The sequence below is a fragment of the Humulus lupulus genome, chromosome 2 (assembly GCF_963169125.1).
Source record: "Humulus lupulus chromosome 2, drHumLupu1.1, whole genome shotgun sequence".
Classification (NCBI taxonomy): Eukaryota; Viridiplantae; Streptophyta; class Magnoliopsida; order Rosales; family Cannabaceae; genus Humulus; species Humulus lupulus.
The window spans coordinates 66,849,538-66,872,497 of NC_084794.1; the positions used below are offsets into that span (position 1 = coordinate 66,849,538).

At 38.9% G+C, this 22,960-nt stretch overlaps 1 protein-coding gene and 1 non-coding gene across 9 annotated transcripts; both read right to left on the reverse strand.

The window, feature by feature from the left end:
• Nucleotides 1-80: 80 nt before the first annotated feature.
• LOC133817973 (RNA-binding KH domain-containing protein RCF3) lies at nucleotides 81-8,753 on the reverse strand. Of its 8 annotated transcripts, none has more exons than XR_009885753.1 (11): nucleotides 8,596-8,753; nucleotides 7,283-7,875; nucleotides 6,285-6,713; nucleotides 5,942-6,199; nucleotides 5,557-5,823; nucleotides 5,256-5,326; nucleotides 4,727-4,802; nucleotides 3,806-3,914; nucleotides 3,603-3,669; nucleotides 1,316-1,363; nucleotides 81-306 (listed from the first exon to the last, which is right to left on the reverse strand). XR_009885753.1 is itself a non-coding variant. In XM_062250645.1 (8 exons), the coding sequence occupies exons 2-7, from the start codon at nucleotides 7,853-7,855 to the stop codon at nucleotides 4,754-4,756; spliced, it is 1,647 nt and encodes a 548-aa protein (XP_062106629.1). In that variant the 5' UTR covers nucleotides 7,856-7,875; nucleotides 8,596-8,753; the 3' UTR covers nucleotides 3,486-3,914; nucleotides 4,727-4,753. The 8 variants fall into 8 exon arrangements, 3 of the variants coding, with proteins under 3 accessions (XP_062106629.1, XP_062106628.1, XP_062106630.1); XR_009885754.1 differs by having other exon boundaries at nucleotides 3,603-3,674; XR_009885750.1 differs by having other exon boundaries at nucleotides 3,603-3,914.
• A 13,116-nt stretch (nucleotides 8,754-21,869) lies between these two features.
• Nucleotides 21,870-21,975, reverse strand: LOC133820641 (small nucleolar RNA R71). The gene has a single exon (XR_009887045.1). It is a non-coding gene; the product is annotated as a small nucleolar RNA R71 (small nucleolar RNA).
• Nucleotides 21,976-22,960: the final 985 nt, after the last annotated feature.

Genomic DNA, 22,960 nt, shown 5'->3' on the forward strand with positions numbered 1-22,960 from the left:
ATCTCAAATTTGATTATCAGGTTCGGTTGGAATTAATCTTAAAAGAAAAAGTAAACCATTAAAATAATCCGGACATAATCTTTCAAAAAAAATCCAAACATAAATAATCTTTTTTATTTTTACTAATTAGGAAAAACATAACACATAGCTTTGCTTATAAAATATTTCAAAAAAAGAAAAGATAAGTACAAACAAAACAATGGCATTTACCATACAACCTGCAATATTATGTGTTGCCTAATATCATCCTTGATCAAAGAAATCTTCCAAGTTCCAAGTTGGCAGATGGGTTTGAATGTTTACAAGCTAGAAAATCAGGATCAAATAGTTAATACAGCTAAAAGTATGAACATCTTTGTGATTAAAGAAAACTAAAGTCCCATCAATCAAATTATTCAATTAGATCTGTCCATTGATAGAGTTGACTTGATTAAAAAATAAAAAATAAATAAGCATGGTGGTGGGTGGAAGAGGGTTGACCCTTATTGGGCTTAAGCTAAGCTTGAAAGGACAATTAACAGGCTGTTTATGTCAGTATAAACAAATTAATCACTCTTCAATCATTACAATCAAATTGCTTTAGCTTTAGCCTCAGAATTGTAAAGCAAATAAAGGGCTCGCTTTCTTTTTTAGGTAAAACAAAAAGAAAGAGAGAAAGAGAGAGAGAGAATGTTTGATCAGAACAAGGTTGCCTTTTGGATTGGATTGTTGGGAGCAACAATCACCTTAACAGCCTATTCACAAACATATGTCTCTCCAAATGAAGGTATCACAATCGGCCTCCTAGTCCTCGTGTTGGGTTTGCTTGTCAGGGAAGGTTTCATTTCTCTTTAACTTCAACCACACAGAAACTTATTTTGTATTTCTTATATAAAGTTCTCAGCTTTAGATCCACTTCTTTCATGTAATCATAATCTTCTTCAGAGATTTATATACTATGTGATCTGGTATATTATATTCTGTTCCATCTTATCATCAATTAGTTTTTCTTTCTTCAAGTCTATATGTTGTCTAATCTAGAAAAAGTGTTGATAACTCATGAGAATGTGTCTACAGATTTAGCATTGATTTGGGTACATTTATAATGATTATGTAGATGAAGGGAGTTTCATGCAAGAGTATAAAAAAGTTGGGTTCAGCTTTTACTATATAAAGGTCATAATAAATACACCCCCTTTTAGACTGGAGACTAGAATATAAACAAGAATCTAATTATATATGCAGTATTTAATGATAAGTTCAAAACATATTAAGAAGAAGAAAAAGAACTACAATCAGCCTATACAGCATATATCTCTATAGCTTGTTTTATTACCAGTAATTTTCCACAGCAGGATCTGAGCTTTCCATCTGCAAATAAAACCTGCATAATCAATTAGATATTTAGTATAGAACTTCATGTATTTATATCAAAACTGAGAAATAAATGTATACACAAGTTAGTGTCCAATGTGATAATATTATTAGTGCTATTATTATTTCATGTTGGGTAGTATAGTGGATGATCATGAGTCATCACCAATCTTGGTGCAGTACGAAGCAGTCATCGCAGATCTAGCATGAGAAAATGAGGCAGTGACGTAGCCAGAGACGACTTGCCGATCAACTATGGTGGTGCCAAGCTCAAGCATGACTCGTAATGTTATGCCGGCAAGTCATCCTTGGCTGCACTACCTACCTCATTCCCACATGCAAGACTTTAGATGAACCAAAAACCAAGTTCCATGTATATCTCTTTGTAGCATAACAAAATCTTAGTTTATAATCTTGACCAATCCAGATGGAGTTCTAGAAAGAAGCCAATTTTTCCCAAAGGAGAAAGGCACCATTCCCTAATAGAATATTGTGAAAAAGAGAACCAGGCATTGGCCCAAAAAAGAGAGGAGTTTGTGAATGAATACTGGTTAACTGATAGAGAAGAAGATGCCTATTGGACTAAATATGCCCTCTTGGCAGGATATGAACAAATAAGATTTTAAGGCAAGAAAATAAATATATTTATGTATTTATAGAGAGCAAGAGAGCCTATAGGAGTTATAGCTTATTACTACTGACTCAGACTCTGGTCCTTTAGCAGTTCCAAGTATTAATGATGCTAGGCTTTTGCATCAGAACGGGAATCTCTAGATAGACCTGCTTGAACTGAATTCTTTCACCCGTTTGAAATTAATGAATAGTTTTTTGAGAGTTCCACTTTCATAGGCTTTGGATGATGTGACTTTGCATAGTTGAAGATACCAATACCACATTAAGCCCCTACTGATTCATCTCCATCACCTAAGTACTGACTGGTTTCTCATATCACTTTGCATAATACAGTCATTCATTTCCCCCCTTCTCTTCTCTGACTTTAATTGCTTGAATTCAATTCAGTTCTTCCAAGCACTAGTAAGTGAAAGTAGGTAAAGGGTAGTTGAAAAGATTTACTCTATTTAAGACTAGACACAAAAACCAGGCAAGGTTCAACACTGCATGCCCCCAGTATATAGCTCTACTATTACCACTGCTGCTAAATGCTTTTTCAGCATTGAGAACTTCTTCAAATATATCCTTCATCATTTCAAGAGTTGATACAAATAATTGGGCATACCAAAAGGGCCCTTTTTCCATATGGTACTGTTTTTTTCTTCAAATATTTCCTCACTTTTCTAAAGGGGCTAGCTTGAAAAAAGGAAAGAAAAAAAAGCATACACGGCTCTATAGAAGGCTAAGAGTATAGGATTTTCTTCATGGTTTAACTAACTGAACCTAAAATATAAAAGGAAACATATCAACGTTGTACAACTTTGCATTGATAGTTCATAATTGGTGATAAGTTATCAATGTTAATCCAACCGCTAAAACTAACTTAAAGTAATAACTGCAAGACGCTTGGCTTGTTTGCGGCTTCACATGTGTCCAAAATCACCAGCTGGACAGAGCTTTAACATTAGGGCAAGTCATCATCTCTCCACATAGTCAAGTCAAATCTACCCATTGTGCCATCCACAGTTTAAAAATAAAAAATAAAAAAGTTTTGAAAGCTCTTTTATTTCTAAACCTAGTAAAGATTCCTAGTTACGGATTAACTGGAATCATTTTGACACCAGATTGGCAGAACCCACTTCAGAGGGAAAGATGATGTATACACGTCACTAATTGGAGTGTTTTCAGCTTAACCAAGTATGAATGACACGAGCCTTTCTTTGAGTATAAAAAGAGATTAAGTAATCATCACTAAGCTAAGCTCGCCAGAACTCTGAACCCATTTGACATTAAATGGTTTATCAACATAATTAGTAGCATCAAAATCCCACGTTGCTTAGCTAACAAACTTGCCGCATTTAACGAGTAGAATTGTTATTTATTTTAGTTTAATATTTTCTAGCCAATGTCAAAGTCATCTTGCCTTTTGTGATTGTTAAATGACAATTTTTATCGTAATTGCCAATAGGCATCAGACATCAGTCTTTGTACTGAGTAATAACTTGACCAGGCAGAAGCAATTTTCACAACTTGATCCGTTTGACGTTTTGGGGTCAATAGTTAGACTGCAAATGAATTAATGTAGTATTCCCACATCGTAATACAAAAATATACATACAAAGAAAGTGTATATATACCAAAAGATACATAACTTCTTTCAGACTTCTCATCTTCACCACTTCATGCAATGTGGATTTTGCCAATCTGCCCTACATAAAAAAAACCAACTCACAGCAAAAATAATATTCAAACAAATAAATATCAAAATAACCTCAAGTCCAAAAAATAACCTTTCACACTAATATTGTGACTGCCACCATAGCAAACACAATAAACTTACCCCCTGAACTTTAGCAGCTTGTTCTGAAATTTCAAGCCAAACGTCCATGAAAATTTTGGTATTAATTACGACCTGCTTGTCAGTATTCTACTGAACTTGATCCACACACCTCATTCAACACACAATCACAATAAAAAAATAAATAAATTAAAAAATTAGTAAATGGAACTATATCATGGAAATTATACCAAGACCAATATTTTTGCAAAGTACGTAATTTCAACTCGAGATCTCACATATCTCCTAAATGATAAAACTTACAAGAGCAACATATCAATGCCTGCAATTCAGATGATATAATGATTCTGCTACAGCAGAGTAAGAGGTTAAGTATCAACAATCAACTCCATATTTAATACCATGAAAAATTCAGACTACATAACTGAAATAAGAAAAGCAATTGCAACATTTAATTGAAAATGTATGACTACTGAAGGTTGGGAGCAACATGGATTTTGTATCTTAAGGAAAGTCAACACGAAAAAACAAGCAGAAGTGAGGCCGTGCCGGTTACTTAGGATTTAGGAAACACAAGATACTAAGTTTGGCAAATTTGGTTTAATGGACAAGGAAATTTTCAAAGTCAACAAAATCTTCGCATATATTTGGTCCATTTAATAGAAGCGTCAAGGTGGGCCATGAGTATTGTCAAACGCTGGTTCATCTGGTCTTCCAGTTTATTAGACAGAAGGCTTCATCAAAAGAGGCAGTAGGCTGGCTTCAGGGCTTCATATATCTCATGCTGTTTTGTTGGGATGGGAAAGGCAAAAAGGGAAAACAAGTGCATCAGAACTCTATACACAGGGAGATTGGATAGGTTATGATATCAAACTGTCACATACAAATCTATGACTGGCCCAGAGGACATGCCAGCAAAAGTAACAGAGAATAGAAAAGGGATCACGGAAAACAGTAGTCTACCTGCCGGCAGGTAACCATCAACAAATTCTAGTAACCATAGTTTCTCCGTCGAGAAACAGGGTTCTGGCTAGATAACCTGGTATCAGAAGGTTAAATCAGGGTCGAGGCATCTCAAAACATTAATAATCAAGATAACGTGTAACAATGGAGTATTCTTTTTCCTTTTCCTATGATAAATTGAGAATCGGGTCTTCTTTTTTCTTATTTCCAATTAAAAATTAAGGGTGGGGTTTAATACAGAAACACATTAGCAAAACTCCATCGCACAGAAAATGATTTTTTTTTAATTAGGCTCCTCGCTCAACCTTCCAATATTTTGAGGAACAGAAAACTAAATCAATTGCTATTTTTAGAATCAATGGTTAACCAAATGTTTAAAACACAACATAAACTTCAAGCATTTGGAGGGAAGGGATTCAACATTAATTGGATAAAACCCAGTAACTCAAACAAGCTTAATGAGGGAAAACATAAATATATAAAAGCAACAAATAAAACTGAACAAGAAAAAATAAAAAAAAGTTCTTACCCAGAACTACCAGGTCGCCCTGAGGAATAAGTTCCATAAGCACCATAAGCGCCTCCACCACCGCCACCAATCTGCATACAAAATAAAATAAAACAAAACAAGTTCACAAACTGGAAGGAAAAATGACTGCAAAAGACATAACAAATATATAGATGCTAAAAATATTTAATGCATTCTGCAAAAAGTACGCAACAAAAGGGGATAATCAACCAAAAAACCAGAAACAGAAAGTTATTTTCCTTAATGATGCAAGTAAAAATTAAACTATATCTAGGTGTACTGTTGGCATTCAGAAAAATACCTGGGAACCACCATAACTTCCATAGCCATCAGAAGATGCCAAATCACTTGAGCCACCATAACCACCAGAATAAGAATGACCACGTCCATGTCTTTTACTGTCTCTACTTTCATAATTTAGACCATCTGAACCATCTGCCGACACAGGAATATATGGTAGAACTGGAAGGAAAGTAGACACTGCACCCTCTCTATCAAAAAGATTAGCCCTCAATCGGGTAATTACATGTATAAGAGCTTCCTTAGCTACGTCAAGGTCACCAGCAATCTGATCAATAAAAATTTCACAAAAACAATATTTGTTAGCGATCACATGCCACCCTGTTAATCACCAAAAAGCTGGATAATGATCAAATCAAAAAGGCTTCAGTAAAACTAAGTATTACCTGCACCATCTCATCATCATCAGACGCAATTTTTGGAAGATTATCCTTTGACAGTATACGAATATTAGCTTTGGTAGCCCTCCTCATTTCAGTTACGATGGCTCCCCCTTTACCAATAAGGCAGCCAATTCTTGATGTAGGAACAAGAAGACGAGTTGTGAATGAAACAATTCCTGAATCTCTCTCAACCTTCTCACTGCATCTTGGTTGCAGGCGTACTGCTGCCTCTATAGTTGGAGAGTATGAATCCTCAAAGAACTATGATGGTACAGAATTAGTCAAAGATTAGTCCTACAATTTTTCCACTTGTAATGCTAGAAAAATAACAAACATGACATTTTACCTCCTTTGCTGAAACTGTTATTAAACAATCATCGCCTTCAGTAGCGGAACTATCAACTTTGACAGCTGCTCCCGACTCTTGTCTGATCTGATTAATTATAGTGCCACCCTTTCCAATCACTCCTCCAATATTTCCAGTTGGACATACCAAGCGGATAGAAAACTCTTTTGAAGATGCTTCATCCCTCGGAGCTGAGTACAAAGAACGTGACCAGTCTCCAGCATCACCTTTGTATCCTCCATAGGGACCCATTAATGGAGCTATTCCCACAAGGGGAGCACCCGCATTTGGACCCATAAGTGAACCACCAGAAGGATATACATTAGGCACAGCAGATGTAAGCAAATGCTGGGATCTGGATGGGTTATCATGGAGGCGAGAAGCAATTTGATAGAGAGCTTTTTTAACAACAAGAGAATCACCAGATATCTGAACCACAAAAACCAATAATGAATAAGATAAGCATTAATAGATTCTAAGTTAAAATGATTTATTATTAAACCACCACATACTAACAAAACTCTAAAAAAACACAGCTGAAAAGAAGTGCAAAGATAGAATTAAGTTAGCTTGCTCATCTAAGCACAGAACATCCTTTCAAGAGAAAAGAAGGGTTTTTTTTTTTTTTTTTGAGGGGATAGTGTGTTCATGTCATGCAAAACTATCCACCAAAACAGCATCTACGTGTCCAAACTCCCAAGTAAATCTTTCATTTCGTATAGTGTTGTCAGGAACAAAATTGAATATGCAATCCCTCGCATCATTCCAGATCAAGAATCAAAATGAATATTCGACCAGTTATTGAAGAACATGAGGTGTGTGCTTCAAAAACTTTAGCTAAATCAAGGTCCAGCACTTTCAAAGCAAGCAAGGGCACATGGTGTGTGACCTTTTAAATTTTGATTGCAAAAAACACGGATCAAGAACATCACAAGAAAATGCATCATCAACAAGAGAATGCAGGACTGAGAGAAAAACACAAAATTCATCATGTTTACCTGTACAAGCTCATCAGAGTTCAAGGCACAAGGAGGCAGATGTTCATCCTTGAGAATACGAATCTGAGCTCCAGTCTCACTACGAATGTTCTGTACTATCTGCCCTCCCTTTCCAATAACGCAACCAATCTGGTCAGACGGTACAAGAAGACGACAAGTAACCTGATGACCTCCTTCCATGTCATCATCACCATGCAGTTCTTCAGCAACAACCCTTTCATGAACCCTGAAGAGAGCATCTTGAGCAGGACAAATATTACTACCATTGTCTTCAAAAGAATTGCTCTCATCACTGGTACTATAAATAGTAACGACACGCTCTTCACATCCAGGTACAGTCTCTCCAATCCTAATCTTTGATTTTGTGTCCAACCTCAGCTGCTTCACAATCTCCCCTCCTCGCCCTATTATGCTTCCTATCTTCTTAACAGGACACAAATAACGGTAAACAGTATCTTCTGAATCGATGACAAACTGTTCTCTGTCTTCACCAGAATTTCTCCTTTTATTTCCACCATTGTCAGAATAATCAGAATGAGAACGCTTTCCATAACTATTCCTCTGACCGGCCATTATTATGTCAGGCTTGCTAACTGTTTCCAGATAAGTAATAAATCATTCATAAGTCGTATTAAAAAAAAACACCAAACAAACCATGAATTCCAAAGAAGCTCAACAAGATCAGACCAAAAACTGAAAGAAAGTTTCTTTCTCAATTATGCTCAGCATGAGAAGGGGAAAAAGTGCTTAAATACACATGCAACACTCAACAATGGCACCTTAATACTCTAATTCCAAGACCCACTAATGTTACTAAAACAAACTCCAACCGATAAGCTTTCAATACAATAATAACAGGTGTGAACTACATCATAAAAACTGAGGATCACAAAAAGTAGTCGATTACAATCCTTAATACCTAACAATTGCCCGCATAGATCTCCAAAATTTTCCCAAACCACAAGCCTCGACAATGAAACCGAGATATCGTTGAACCCCCCCCCCCCCCCCCCCCCCCCAAAAAAAAATAATAATAAATAGACCTAGATAACTAATGCACAAGACCCTCCAAACCGACAAATTTGGTCAGCTTTAGCTCGCCCACCATATGTCAAACGTTCAATAATATAAACCATAAACGAATTCAAGTTCGCACATCACCATGCACAGATCCCAGAAAAAATATATATAGATACCAAAACCCAATTTGCAATATAAACAAACAATTTTGAATAATTTATTCAAAACAAAAATAAGTATTAAAAAAATAATGTTGCAAAGAAAACTAAATAGGAGTGAAGAAGATTAGGTACCTTCAAATTGAGAAGAAGATGAGCTAAAGATGACGATGAAAACAGCGTATAGCCAGAGAGAGATTTTATTGGAGATATTTGATTCATAAACTGGTGGATCTTTCTTTCCCGTGTTTTCTAGGGTTCGGCATTGACCCCAATTTGCTTTATTTCCATTGCTTTCTATATTTCACTTATCGCCCTACATCTTTACATAAATTACAAGTACATCCTTCCAATATTTGAGTTTTATACTTTTAACTCTTTTATTTTATTTTCTCTAGGACCTACTAAGATAGGGACGGCAATAAGTGGGATTTGAATAAACTATGTCTATTTCACCTACTTACCTATTAAGATAACTCTACTAATACCATATTTATTATCTTATTATTTTAATCATATTATATAATGGTATACGTAAGTAATCTAACTACATTAAAATTTTAAAATAAAAACAAAATAATATTAAAATTTTGATTCAAATGAATATATCTCTTATTTCTTATATATAGAAATTAATAGTTTAATAGTTTTTTTTTTGTTAAGAATATACTAGATATTTATTAATTATATTAATATAAATTTAAATATTATAAAATATTATTATTATTATAATAATATTTAATATCAGACTACATATTTATAATTATATTAATTTATATTTAAATTCAAATTCAAATATTATAAAATATTATTATTATCTCTTCTATATGAAAAATGTGTAGATAACGGAAATTCTTGTTTAACGGTTTTGTTGATGTCGCTTTTCGTCAACTTAAATCGTAGAGTAATTAAACAACGTAAACTAGGGAGCAAATGAATAAAAAAGAAAAGCAAGAGGGTTTTTACGTGGTTCAGCATTTAACTCTGCCTAGTTCACGAGTCTATGTTATTAAGACTTAGAGATTTCTGGAAATTCTTCAGAGATGAATTACCCAGAGCTTTCTCTCAGGTCAAAAGAAATCGATCCCTTACAAGTGGTCATTCCTCCTCTATTTATAGGGGAGGTTACAAAGTTCATTCCCACATATTTCAGGAAGATATTATGTATATCAATTTAAATAATGACATTAAATGCAATATCTCATATATACATGGAAACGTCTCATAAGAATCGGGAACGGATAACAGACTAAATAATATCCATTAAATATTGGGATTATACAACAATAAATGTATCCATACGTAATGGGCTATCCCAGGTGACTCATTGGGTCCTCGAGATCAACAATCGGCCTTGTGGCTATCAAGACTTATGGTACTGCTACGAGCTTGCCACCCTACTTCAGGACATACTCGGAGTAAAAAAACACTGTCGAAGCTATCACACTCGAGCTTGCACTTCCCAAGCTCGGACCGTTTAATCTGAAGACAATCGATAACTGATGTATCCTAACATTGTGCTATTTCGAACTCAGAAAGCATTTCGAGGTTACACATCTTCGAGGTCGTTGTTTTACTTCAGAGATTATACAGCTGGACCATACTATGTTTCCATACGTTTCGAGCTCACACTTAACGAGCCCAGTCTTCGAGGTCATAACCTCTGGTCTCGAAATCTAGGTGTAACATTTTGCCCCCTCAAAAGTATCAGTTCGAATCCTATGAGAAGGAAACTTTTGAACTGCACCTCTTGGAAACAGTACCATCGAAAACACTTGAGTGTGGACATGCGTCAACCAGGTACTAAATGGTCAAAGTACTTGAGTGCTTTTGATAGCACACGCACGTCCATCCGCCTGCCACCTTTATGGCGTCAGTCTTCAATTTGTCCCTTGCCATTTGATCAAATACTAAAATTGACCAATGGTCCAGATCACCTCGCTGTTTGGTATCCTCTGGGGCCTATAAAAGTGTCATCATCTTCTTCATTTTAACATTACGTTTTCAAGCTTTCGCAGAGAGAAAAGAAGAAAAAACCAGAAACCAGTTCTTACATGTTCTCCAAACCCAGAAGACAAAACAACGTTGGCCTTTTTGACTTCGTGAGATCATTTTTGCAACCGCTTATTCGGTCATCAATCTCCCTATTTTCGCCAACTGCATTGTGTAAGTCCTTGTTCATAGCTTCGTATGCCCGTATATTTTTCATGAATGCATGTTTGTATTGTTGATCCCTTCACTAATTTTGCTCATTAGAGTGTTTTAGTAAATGTTAGCCTTAAGTGTTGATATCACGGGTTCCAAACCCAGATCATGCGTAGAAGGCCCAAAAATGGCTCCTTTACTGAGTTTTTTTAATTTCGAATGACATATCTTGCACACCAAGATATTGGGTACAAAATTAGGGTTTTGTAAATTGCACGTTTCCCAAAAATGTCACTTTTTGAGTAACCGCCAACTTTTGTCCCTGAAATATCGGGATCTTAAAAAATAAATCTACCTTCCTTTCTTTTTGTGAAATATACGCTCTGAGACTGGCCTCGTCTTTTGGACCGAGTTTGCCTTGTAGCCTCGATTATTCGAGCTTAGGTCATTCTGATTTTCATTCTTAACTGCTTGTTCGTCTGGCCCTCACCCTTTTTTCTCTTGCTAGATGCCGCATAACTCGAAAAAGCGGTGGGGGTCAAAGCTCGCAATTCCTTATTCGCCAAAGGCTCTGAGCCCGGAATCACCTTTCACCAGGAACCAGCGTCTAATTCGAGAGCACCAACTAAGGCGCGAGCAAGAAGACACCCGAGATCACTTTCGGCGCCAAATCGACAAGATCGAGGAGGGAAAAAGAAAAAGACTTAGGGTCGCCGTATACCCGGATCCAGACTCCGATCCCAGGTCAATTCCCATCGATCCCACCCTTAGAGTGACAATCGCTTTCAAGCCGGGGGACCTCCAATTTTCACTAATGGGAGAACCATCAAACCCCCCTTCTACCTCGCAGCCAACCTCCATTCCCACCTCGAAGAGAGAGTTCTTTGAGGCCGAGCACTACTGGAGCTTGATCTCTTCATTAGGGTAGATCTCCGACATCTTGTCCCTACATAACATCGGATTACCGGGCTTGCTGAGGTGTCGAGCTCCGTCATCCCACGAGCGAAGTTTTCGTGCCCCGAGAGATGGGAACCCTGACAACAAGTTGAAGTATGCGGCCTGGAGCTAGGAACATATGAGGGCAGGGGCTTTACTGCCCTTAAAGTCCTTTTTCAAGAACTTCTTGGACTTCGTTGGGCTCGCCCCTTTCCAGCTCAACACTAATTCATACAGGGTCCTGTCCGCCCTGAAGTCGCTCTACCACGAGCTAAAGTAGGAAGGACCTTTTCCAAAGGAGATCCTATATCTTTTTTGTTTGAAAAGCAATCCCTCCCGAGCTCGGGGAGGGGACGACTTCTATTACCTCTCGAGCTATCCCAAAGAGAAGAAAATCTTTAAGGATCTACCCAACCATCCCCCAGACTTCAAGAAGGCTTTCTTTTGGACGGATGGCTTGGCTCCTTCCAAACATTACTCGTTCAGGCGAATTCGTAAGTATCTAACAAATTTCTTCTTTTTGTGCTTGAGTTTTGTTTAAGCTCGCCCTTAGTCATAACATGTTCATTTTTCCAGCCAACTACCGTCATCCCACTCCCACCAAGGAGATGAAAGAGCACAAAGAGGCTTTGCTTCAACTTCCTTACGACAGGAGGTCCCTCTCCTATCTCCTTCACGAAGACAAGCTCCGAGCCTGCGGCCTCCTGGAGAAGGATTAGTCCACATTTGACTGGTCCAACAAAAAATATACCCAGTGGGAGCTTGTGCCTCTCCCAACTGGTAGCCTTCCTCCGAGGCGAAATGCTAAGCCGCCATCCCCAGCTCGACGTCGCAGGAGCCCGCAATCGGGGAACGAGGCCAACGATGAAGCCTCCAGCTCGAGTTCGAGTGATAAAGGTACAGTCATCCTTAGCTCGGATATGTGGTCTCCCTCACTACTTAAGCATAAGCCCGACAGGTTAGTGCTGTGTAAGGATGATAGGGACCATTTTTATGTATGGTCTTGGGTAGATGAGAGGGTTCATAGGTTTGATAGTTGGCTCGGGAAGTATGACACTATGTATAGTCTGAACGATGTATGGAACGAAAAAGTCGTTCAATACGGGACAAACGATTATAGAGACCTTTCGAGGTTGACTTCCACTTATAGGGAAGGTACTCCCCCCCCACCTCCTTTGAAGATGGGGGAATTACGTGGTTGCCGAGCACGAGCTCGGGGGAGAGTTCCAGTTAGGTTTCTCTCTACTTGTCTTTTTATTCTTTGCCTGTCTGCATCATGCTAACTTGTTTTGTCTTGGAATATCTCATAATATGGTGTAGCTGTGCAGGTGATATGGATTCCGACCTCGACACTGTGCTCGCTAGTGGCGAGGGAGCCCAGAGGAGTAAGCGCCCGAGGGGGTCGCGAAAATCAGACCGACCTGCCAAGGTCTTTAAGAGGACTGAGAAGACCCCTCCTCCACCAACTCCAGCTGTTACGAGCCCAGCTGTGGGTCCAACTCCTCAGGTCGAAGCATCCTCTACAGTCGTTCCTCCCGTGCCTCCTCCGATCCTGGCCCATTCCACTATTGGTCCACCTCTGAAAAAGCCCTCGACCTCCAAAATGCATCTTTTATCGATTTCTACTCACGTCGATGAGTATGTAATCGACAATGCTGTCGGATCCCATGGGGCTACACTTGGCTCAGACATTCTGTCTCGAGTGGGCCAGAGCTTTGGTGGCTTTGATGGCTTTGACACCCCTCATTGGCAGTTTTTGAACAATGCTCGAGACTGCAACACACTTTATGAGAAGAGTATCGAGCTCACTGCTGCGGTAACTTCCCTCATCTTATTATTAGTTGTACTTGTACTTAGTTCCTATTCTAATTTGATTTCTTTGTATGTCAGACTTGCTGTCTCTGCTCAACTTAATTATAAGTTGAATAATGAGGTCCATTTGAACAAGTCTTATGCCTAGGAGGCGAAGGATCTCCAACTCAAGCTTAATGACGAGCTCAAGGCCACAAAGGCGAAGATGGAGGCTGAAGCTGAACAACTAAAGGCCAAGACAACCGAGCTCGAGAAGGTGAATGCCCGGCTCGCAGAGCTTGAGAAGATTAATGCCAAGCTTGAGGAGGAGCAGACGGCCACTTTCGAGATTATGGAGGGCGAGAAGGCTCGTCTCCTTGCAGAGTTTAAGGAGAAAAAGGATCGGGCAGTCGACCTGGCCATGTATAGGATCTAGGCAAGTAATGCCGATCTCGATACCAGCTTCTTAGGCTCTTTCGAGGAAGAACTTGTGGCCAAGTGGCAAGCTCGACTCGACAAGGAGGAGGCAGAGAGAGCCAAGGAGGAAGCTGAGAAGGCTAAGGAGGATGCTCCTCCCTCCTAAGTCTCTACCAGGGGCTGCGTCCCTTCGAATTTTTTTGTAATAGTTTTTTATCTTTTGCTTTTTATGCCCCTGGGGCTAAGACAATTTATAGCTCGTGACAGAGCTATTTTCTTACGACATCTATAATACCGTATATGACTTTACTTTAATATTTTTGCTTTACATTTCTTAGATCGAAATATTTCACGCACTTTATATTAAAGTGTCCTTATGCCTGTTTATTCATACAAACACGCGGTGGATTTTTAAGCTCGAGCTTCAATGCTGTAATGACCAAATTCGCTAATAAGGCTTAAGGGCCTTGATTAATGTGCCAGGAGGGCATTAATGGATTAATTGTGATTTAAATGTGTAGTTATATGATTGATAATGTTTGTATGATAATTGATGATAATATGATATATATGTGTGTGTGTGATAAATGTGAGAACCACATTATTATGTGGGTAGGTTTGCAGAGCACGACTCGAGGCGATCCTAGGGCTAATTAGCGAGGAAAGTCACAACGGGATTTAATAATTGACTTTGGATAAGTCAAGGGTACTTTAGGTATCGGGTAGCTATTTAGACTATTGGGTTATGAAAATAAATATATGGAGATATATTTGAGGTTAGGATGTCTAGGCGGGAATATTGGGGGATTTTACCATTTTGCCCTCGGGGACGGTTCTGGCACCCCGAGCTTTGGGGATTAACTTAACGGATAAGACAAGTTTGAGGAAACCTGTAGAAAGACTAAACCGACTTTCACTCTTTTCTCTCAACTCTATTCTCTCTCTCAAGGAAAACAAAGGGAAGAAGCTAAGTGAAAATCCAAAGGAAAACAGAGGGAAATTTGGGACCTTTGAGCTAGGAAATTAAGCTGGACTTTGAGGCTTAGCTCAAGAAATAATCTAGGACTAAATCAAGACTAAGGTAAGGGTTAATTCATGTGTTTTTCTGAAGTTTAACTTTGTGTATCAACTGGTTATTGAGGTACTGTCCAAATATTGTTTAAGGTGGAATTGAGCTGGGAAATCATTGGGAATCAACTAAGTTTTGGTTAGAGGAAGAGTTCTATCAAGAAGGTAAGCTTTATTTCATGAATTGATGGTTTGGGTTTGAGTTTTTGACTGGTTAAATTGGGTGTTTAAGTTCTTAAAGTTTCAGGGATTGGAAGTGAGATTTCTATGGGTTTTTAGACTGAATTTATGTTGAAATGTGTAGCATAAGTTGTGGTAATGTTGGGTGTTGAAGTAGGGAGCTTAAGGGTGGTTTTGAGCTTTAAAATGGTGGGTTTTCTGGGCACAAAGGGAAGGGCCGCGGCTCTGTTCTTGAGCGCTGCGTCCCTAGGTTGAAGAAAAGCCAAGGAGGCTCGGCCAAGGGTGGGCGCCGCGATTCCCAAAGCAAGGGCCGCGGCGTGTGTCCTTGCCCAGGTTGGTCCTTGGCTCTGTTTTGAGGCTAGGGCCGCGGCTAAGCTCTAAGGGCCGCAGCCCTTGGTTGTGCAATTGAACTTTTGAGAATTTTAGGCATGGGAATGTGGTCTATTATGCTTGGGATTGGTTTCACCATCGTGCTTGGTGGAATTCGGATTCCCGAGAGTTAGTTTTGTAACCGAAAACCTATATTTGAATGTTAATGGAACCCTATACTTTGGTTGTGACTAGGTGATAAAGGCTTAAGCTCGGGAACGGATCGTGCTTGAGGGGCGTTGCTCGTAATTCAATAACTGTAAAGATTAAAGGTAAGAAAACTACATCAGGTTGAATATATGTGACAGGACTAAGGGTTCCCTATTGTAAATGCTAGAAAAGATGGTATTATGCTATGCAAGCCATTTAGTGAACCAACGGCCTAAGGGTGCCAAGGGTTTCACTAGCGCACAGGGTGCGGCTCGGCCACTGGTAGCCGAGGACAGCTTATTATGCACTGAGCTCGGTTTAAGCGGGCCGGAGTCAGTGGGATAAACAGAGGGTGCGGCCTAAGTCGTCAGCCCTGAATATTATGTGATGTGAATGATATAATTGATTGATTGCATCTAGAATCTGAGCTTATGTGCTAAATGTCTATTGTGAATTATTTGATGAAAGATCATGCTTACTGATTAAACTGTCTGATATCAATGATTGTGTTGTATATGATGTTTTCTTGTTGGGCCTTGGCTCACGGGTGCTATGTGGTGCAGGTAAAGGCAAGGGCAAGTTGGATCAGCCCTGATTGGAGAGCTCAGCGAGTGGAATGTACATAGCCAGTTGCTCAGCCGCCACAGTTGAGGTTTAAACAGGGACGCGAGACCCAGAGATTGTCAATTTTGCCTTAGTATGGCTAACATTTGTTTTTGTGTTTTTGGGAGTCTGTAAATTAACTTTTAACTCTGTTTCTTTTGGGATCCCGTGTATGTGACAGTTTAGTTATATAAAATGAGTCTTTTGAGGCCAAAACCTTTTTAACCCTAGCTCTAACATGTTTAATGACACGTTTTTAAAATAATGACTTGATTAGCAAGTCTTGCACCTTTATAAGTAAACAGTGTAGCGGTCTTGGCTAACCAGGGCGTTACAAATGCATTCATGCATAGTTTGCACGATATATCCGTATCCAATCTCGTTATTTGTCAAGGTCGAAAGTTACTTTTACCATGCACCCGAAAGTACTTCTATGGCGTGTAACGTAGGTGGTTTAGTTATATCTTGCTTTTTTAGTTACTTTTCCTCATCCTTGGGTAGCTCCCCAAGGTTATGCGGTCGAAACTATCTTTTTGCAGGATATTCCAGCCTCGATCTCGACTTAGCTTGAAGTAGGTTGTGTTCCAACTTACTGTCGATTAGTTTTTAGATGGTTCGTTCCAAACCTATTCAAGTCGTGTTTGGTTTGAAATCCATACACTTAGATTCTTGATCTAGTTATATCTAGATTGTGTATTTGGTTATATCCAACTTACCTTGGCTCGCGCATTTGGTTATATCCAAACACTTTTAATTTTTAATAATTTGGTTATGTCCAAACTATCTTAGCTCGCGTATTTAGTTGTATCCAAACACTTTTGTTTTTTAATAATTTAGTTATGTCCAAACTATCTTAGCTCGCGTATTTGGTTATATCCAAACACTTTTATAGTTCGCGTATTTGGTTGTATCCAAACACTTTTATTTTTTAATAATTTGGTTATGTCCAAACTATCTTAGCTCGCGTATTTGGTTGTATCCAAACACTTTTATTTTTCGCGTATATGCTATTTTATTTTTTCAAGTCAACAATATATATATACCACTAATGCCCCCTTAATATCCTATGAGTTTGACCATAGGTTATTAAATCAAGAGAGTTTGCAAAAAATATAGCATATTTAGCACTAAAACGAAATTTATTTGAAATTGAACAATTTATTATCAGAAACATAGCAAAGGAAAACAAACATGGTTACAGGTATCATTGTTCCTATACTATTGATAGTAAGGTTGCAAATGTTTGTCATTCCATGCTCGTGGGACCAAACTTCCATTCAATCTTGCCAATTTGTAGACGCCAGGTCAGATAACTGATTCGATCTGAAAGGTCCTTCCTAATTAGGTCCGAGCATGCCAGCAGCTGGGTCTCGTGTTGCTAAGAACACACGCTTAAGCACCAAATCTCCTGCCCCGAATTTCCTATCTCGAACCCTTTTATTGAAATACCGGGTAGCTCGTTGTTGGTATGCAGCATTTTTTAGTTGTACCTCGTCCCTTCTTTCTTTAATCAGGTCCAAACTTACTTCGAGCTGGGATTGGTTCGAGGCTTGATCATAAGCGTGGGTTCGAATGGTGGGTATTTCGACCTTAATCGGCAGCATAGCCTCGCATCCATATGCCAGAGAAAAATGGGTATGTCCCGTTGAAGTACGAGTTGTGGTTCGATATGCCCACAAAACTTGGGGCAATTCTTTGGGCCACTTCCCTTTAGCTTCTTCCAGCTTTTTCTTCAGTGAACTCTTCAGGGTTTTTTTTACTGCCTCAACCTGGCCATTCGCTTGGGGATGGGCCATGGAGGAGAAACTTTTTATTATCCCATTTTTCTCACAAAAGTTGGTAAACAAGCTGCTATCGAATTGAGTACCGTTATCGGACACTATCTTCCTTGGCATCCCATATCGGTAGATGATATTTTTTACCACGAAGTCCAAGACTTTTTTCGAGGTAATTTTCGCCAGAGGCTCGGCCTCGGTCCACTTCGCAAAGTAATCTACTACGACTACTGCGTATTTGACTCCGCCTTTGCCAGTTGGCAACGAGCCTATGAGGTCGATTCCCCAGACTGCAAATGGCCATGGGGAGGTCATCATAGTTAGCTCGGAAGGTGGAGCTCAAGGGATTGTGGCGAATCGTTGGCACTTGTCGCATTTCTTGACGTAATCAAACGAATCTGCTTTGATGGTAGGCCAGAAGTATCCTTGGCGTATGATTTTCTTGGATAGGCTATGCCCCTCAGTGTGATCTCCACAGAATCCTTCATGAATTTCTTCCATGATCTTCTTAGCCTTGGGTGGAGTCACACATCGGAGTAATGGCATAGAGTATCCTCTTCTATATAGCCTTCCATCCACAACGGTGTACCTAGGGATCTGATACATTAGTTTCTGAACCTTGGTCTGTTCTTCTGGGAGAATGCCGGTTTCAAGGTACCTAAATATCGGGGTCATCCAGGTTGGCTCGGAGTTTATCATGCATACATCCTCCTGTTCAGACTCGGTTATACTGGGTGTCGATAGATGTTCGATTGGCACAACGTTCAGCTCGTCGACCTCGGTGGATGTGGCGAGCCTGGCTAAGGCGTCTGCATTCAAATTTTGCTCTCAGGGAACCTGTTCTATTGTGTAAAATTCGAAATGATCAAGTGCTGCCTTTGCTTTTTCTAAATATGCAGCCATTCTCGTTCCGCGAGCTTGGTATTCCCCTAAGATTTGGTTGACCACCAACTGGGAGTCACTGTAGCAATGTATTGCCTTAGCCTTGAGCTCCTTGGCTATTCGAACAGTAGAGCTTTGTATTCAGCCTTGTTATTTGACGCTTCGAAGTCAAATCTCAAAGCAGAGTGAAATCGACTTCCTGCTGGGGTGATCAGTATTATTCCTGCCCCCAACCCATTTTCATTGGAAGACCCATCAACATAAAGTTTCCACAGCTCGCGGGCTGGGGTTATAACTTCATCGTTAGTCACTTCAGTGCATTCCACTATGAATTATGCCAAGGCCTGTCCTCGGATGGTGGATGATCTCGAATTGTCCGAGTTCAACGACCCATTTCAGTAATCGGCCCGAGGCTTCTGGCTTGGACAAGACTTGTCTTAGTGGTTGATCAGTCAGCACATGAATGGGATGCGCCTGGAAATAGGGTCAGAGCTTTCGAGATGAGTGAATTAGGTTGAGAGCCAACTTCTCCATTAAGGGGTATCTCGATTCTGCCCCCAGTAACCTTTTGCTGACATAGTATACTGACTTCTGCACCTTCTGCTCTTCTCGGACGAGCATGACGCTAATGGCGTGCTCGGTCGTAGCAAGATATAAGTACAAAACTTCCCCTGTGATGGGTTTTGACAAGATGGGAGGCTCCGCGAGGTGTGATTAGTGCTCAAAAATATCATTTTATTAGTCTTAAAAGTGTAAAATTAATTAAGTTTCAATTAATATTTTCATGGATTTATTGTCATATATTTTATATTTGAAAATATTAATTTTAATTTAATTTGTGTTTAATTTTAAGGAAATAAAATGATTTTGACACAAAGAAAAAGAAAGAAGAAAGAAAGAATTAAAATTGAAGAAATCATGAAGAATTATGATGATGGAATGGCCCAAAATTAAGCCCAAACAGCCAAAGCCCAAGCCAAAAATCTGCTCCCTCACGCTGCCACTCCAGCCGAGCTGCACGCCAGCCAGCCGAGCCGAGCTATGCACCTGCCACCTGACAGACTGACGCCAGGTCTCATCCGCCTGACACAAAGCCAGCTGCTGAGCGAACCATAGCCCGCCACCTGTCCCACTCGTCAGTCCCTGCTCCCCACACGCCCGACCAGCCACCTGCCATGTTCTGAACGTGTTCCCCACTCCACCAGCAGCCACTTCCCACTTTGCACCTATTTTGCAACCATTTTTCCCACTATTTTGTACACGGTTCTACACGTTTTTGAGTCTTATTTACACTATAAATAGAGTACCAAATGGAGTAAAAAATGATCAGATTGGGGAAGGAGAGTAAAGAGTATTGTTGGAGAGAAAAACACTTATTTTTCCTATTTTTCTTTTACATTTTTGTAAGTGAAAACAATGCATATTTTAGGCTAAATTCTATTGTGGAGAGGCTAGAGTGGAGTTCATATTTAACATTATATTTTTAATATATTGATTCTTTATTTTGTTCTTCATTTCTATATATTTGTTACAATTAAATTTATTTTCTTCTAATTTTTATTCTAAATTTATTATTAACTTTTACATAAGTCTAGTCATGCTTTTCTTATGTAATTTAGGTTTTTAATTTAATTTAGGATATTTGTTATAGTATATGCTTTTTACTGCATTCTGTCATTGGTATTTTGTCACTTTAAAGTATATAATATGATAGGTTTTTAAAATTAGAAGTTAGTATAATTTAATTAAAGAACATATTTTAAGGTGAGCATTATTATATATATTTTCCAACTATAATTAATAGTGTAGAATTATAGTTGAGTAGAATGAATCAATTTTATTAAAATATATATATGTTTGCATGAATGAAACTTATGTCTTTCATACTTTCTCTCTGATTCTAATTCCTCGATTTTATTCATTTAATGTTTATATTCTTTTTCAAATTTACATTTTTCCAAAGTTTATTATTTTTAATTTACTAATCTTTCTTTTTATTTTGTATTTTACCTCTCTGTGGATACGACATAGCCCGATTACTACTACGACCGCTTAGGAATTATTGGGCGATATCAATTTTTGGCACCGTAGCCGGGGAGGTAATTCTACAATTAAAGGTTTGCATAGTAAATTAATTTTTTTTTAAAAACATAGTATAATTTTTTTTAATTTCTCTTTAATGTTATTTTTCCCTAGTAATTTTTTTTATTTATTTTTATTTATTCATTTCTTTTTTTATTTTATTTTTATGTTTAGAATTTTATTTTCTAGATTTAGGATTTTTCCGAAAAAAAAAGCATAAAATTTAAAAAAAAAATCAAACAAAGTATTGAGAACATTTGTGTAATTTTGGAAATTAGTAAAAACCAAACTTGTTCTGTCTTAGAAAAATTGGTTCTTAAATAAGGTCTGTGTTACCCTCCAATCTTTTCTAAGAACCTCAGGGAGTTCTAGAAAAGCTCTTGGGCCTAAAGTGGTACCTTGACAACCTTTCCAATTGGCATGGGAACATTTTGGTGTATACTTATTACATTATTATACACTTGCACTTATAATACTTTCAAAGTAAAAAATATTTATGCCACGAAACAGAGACGCACTAGGGAGATTTGTGAGACAACAAGTAGAAACTTTAGAAACTCTCATAGTTCGTCGTTTTCTTCCATTCGTTCAAACACTCCCGATTCACCGAGACTTCCTGAACCACCCACGATGGCTCATCAAGACAAAGTCCAACCAAGAACGCTACAGGATTATTTACATCCTACGCGTACAACCACACCTTCATGCATAATGTATCCCAACAATATGCCAAATTTCGATTTCAAACTCGGCATGATTAACCTCTTACCAACCTTCCATGGGTTGGAAATTGAGAGTTCGTACGTGCATATACGGGAATTCGAAGAGGTGGTGGCTACATTAAAAAACCGAGCTGATGTCACCAACATTGTGAGATTGAATTTTTTTCATTTCTCTCTCAAAGACAAAGCAAAAAGCTGGTTGTATTCCTTAAGGCCTAGATCTATCGGAACATGGGACGAAATGACAAAAGCATTCTTTGCCAAATATTTCCCGCCCCATAAGAATAGCAGCCTTAAGAGGAAAATCTCTACCTTCATCCAGAAAGACCATGAAACTTTCCATCAGGTCTGGGAGAGTTTAGAGATTTGATAAATCAATGCCCACATCGTGGATACGAAAGCTGGCGTCTAATCAGCTATTTCTATGACGGTCTCACAACCGGACAAAGACAATTCGTACAAATGATGTGCAATGGCGAATTCCTTCAAAAAGATCCCGATGAAGCTTTCGAGTACCTCGACGATCTTGCTAAAAAGTCCTACACATGGAATGGACCGAGTCCTATGGACAAGCCACGATCAACTGGAATCTACCAATTAAGGGAAGATGACAACGTCAAAAGCCAAATTGAATCATTGAGACAACAATTCGAGGCTTTCAAATCTCAAGAAGGTAGAGGAATCCACATGGCTGCAAAGGTAGAGACACGAGATCCATGCTTCATCTGTGGAGGAACGGAACATCAACCGCAAGAGTGCCCAACTCTTGGTGAGCTAAGAGGAGGAAATGAGGAACACTGCAATGCTTTAGGGGATTACAAGAAGCCTTATAACCCTTTCTCAAACACTTACAATCCTGGTTGGCGCAACCATCCAAATTTCAGCTGGAAGGATTCGAACCAAGCATCTGGAAGCCAATGGAGGCCTGAGCAGCAACAACCAACAAAATCATACATTGCTCCTCAAAATATCATGCAGTCAAGTAATTCTCTTGAGAATACTTTGCAAATGCTTGCGCAAACTCAGATAGCCTCAACTCAAGAGCTCAAATCTTGTTTCACACAAATGGTAGAGGAAATGAAGGACATGAAAATCCAAATGACAAAGCTAAACACTACTTTGGCGATTCAAGAGCATGGGAGACTTCCCACTCAACCTCTAATCCATCAAAAAGGGCAACACATGGCCCAAACCTCCTCCTCTGCAGATACAAATTTCAAAGAGGTTAATGCCATCACTACTCGAAGTGGTCAAAGTACGGTTTCACCGTTAACTAAGACAACGAGTACGTCAATGCTCGCTCTAGATGATGATGTGCCAATAAGCATTCCAGTAAAGGCACCCTTTCCTCAAGCTTTGAAATCCACTGGAAATGTAATG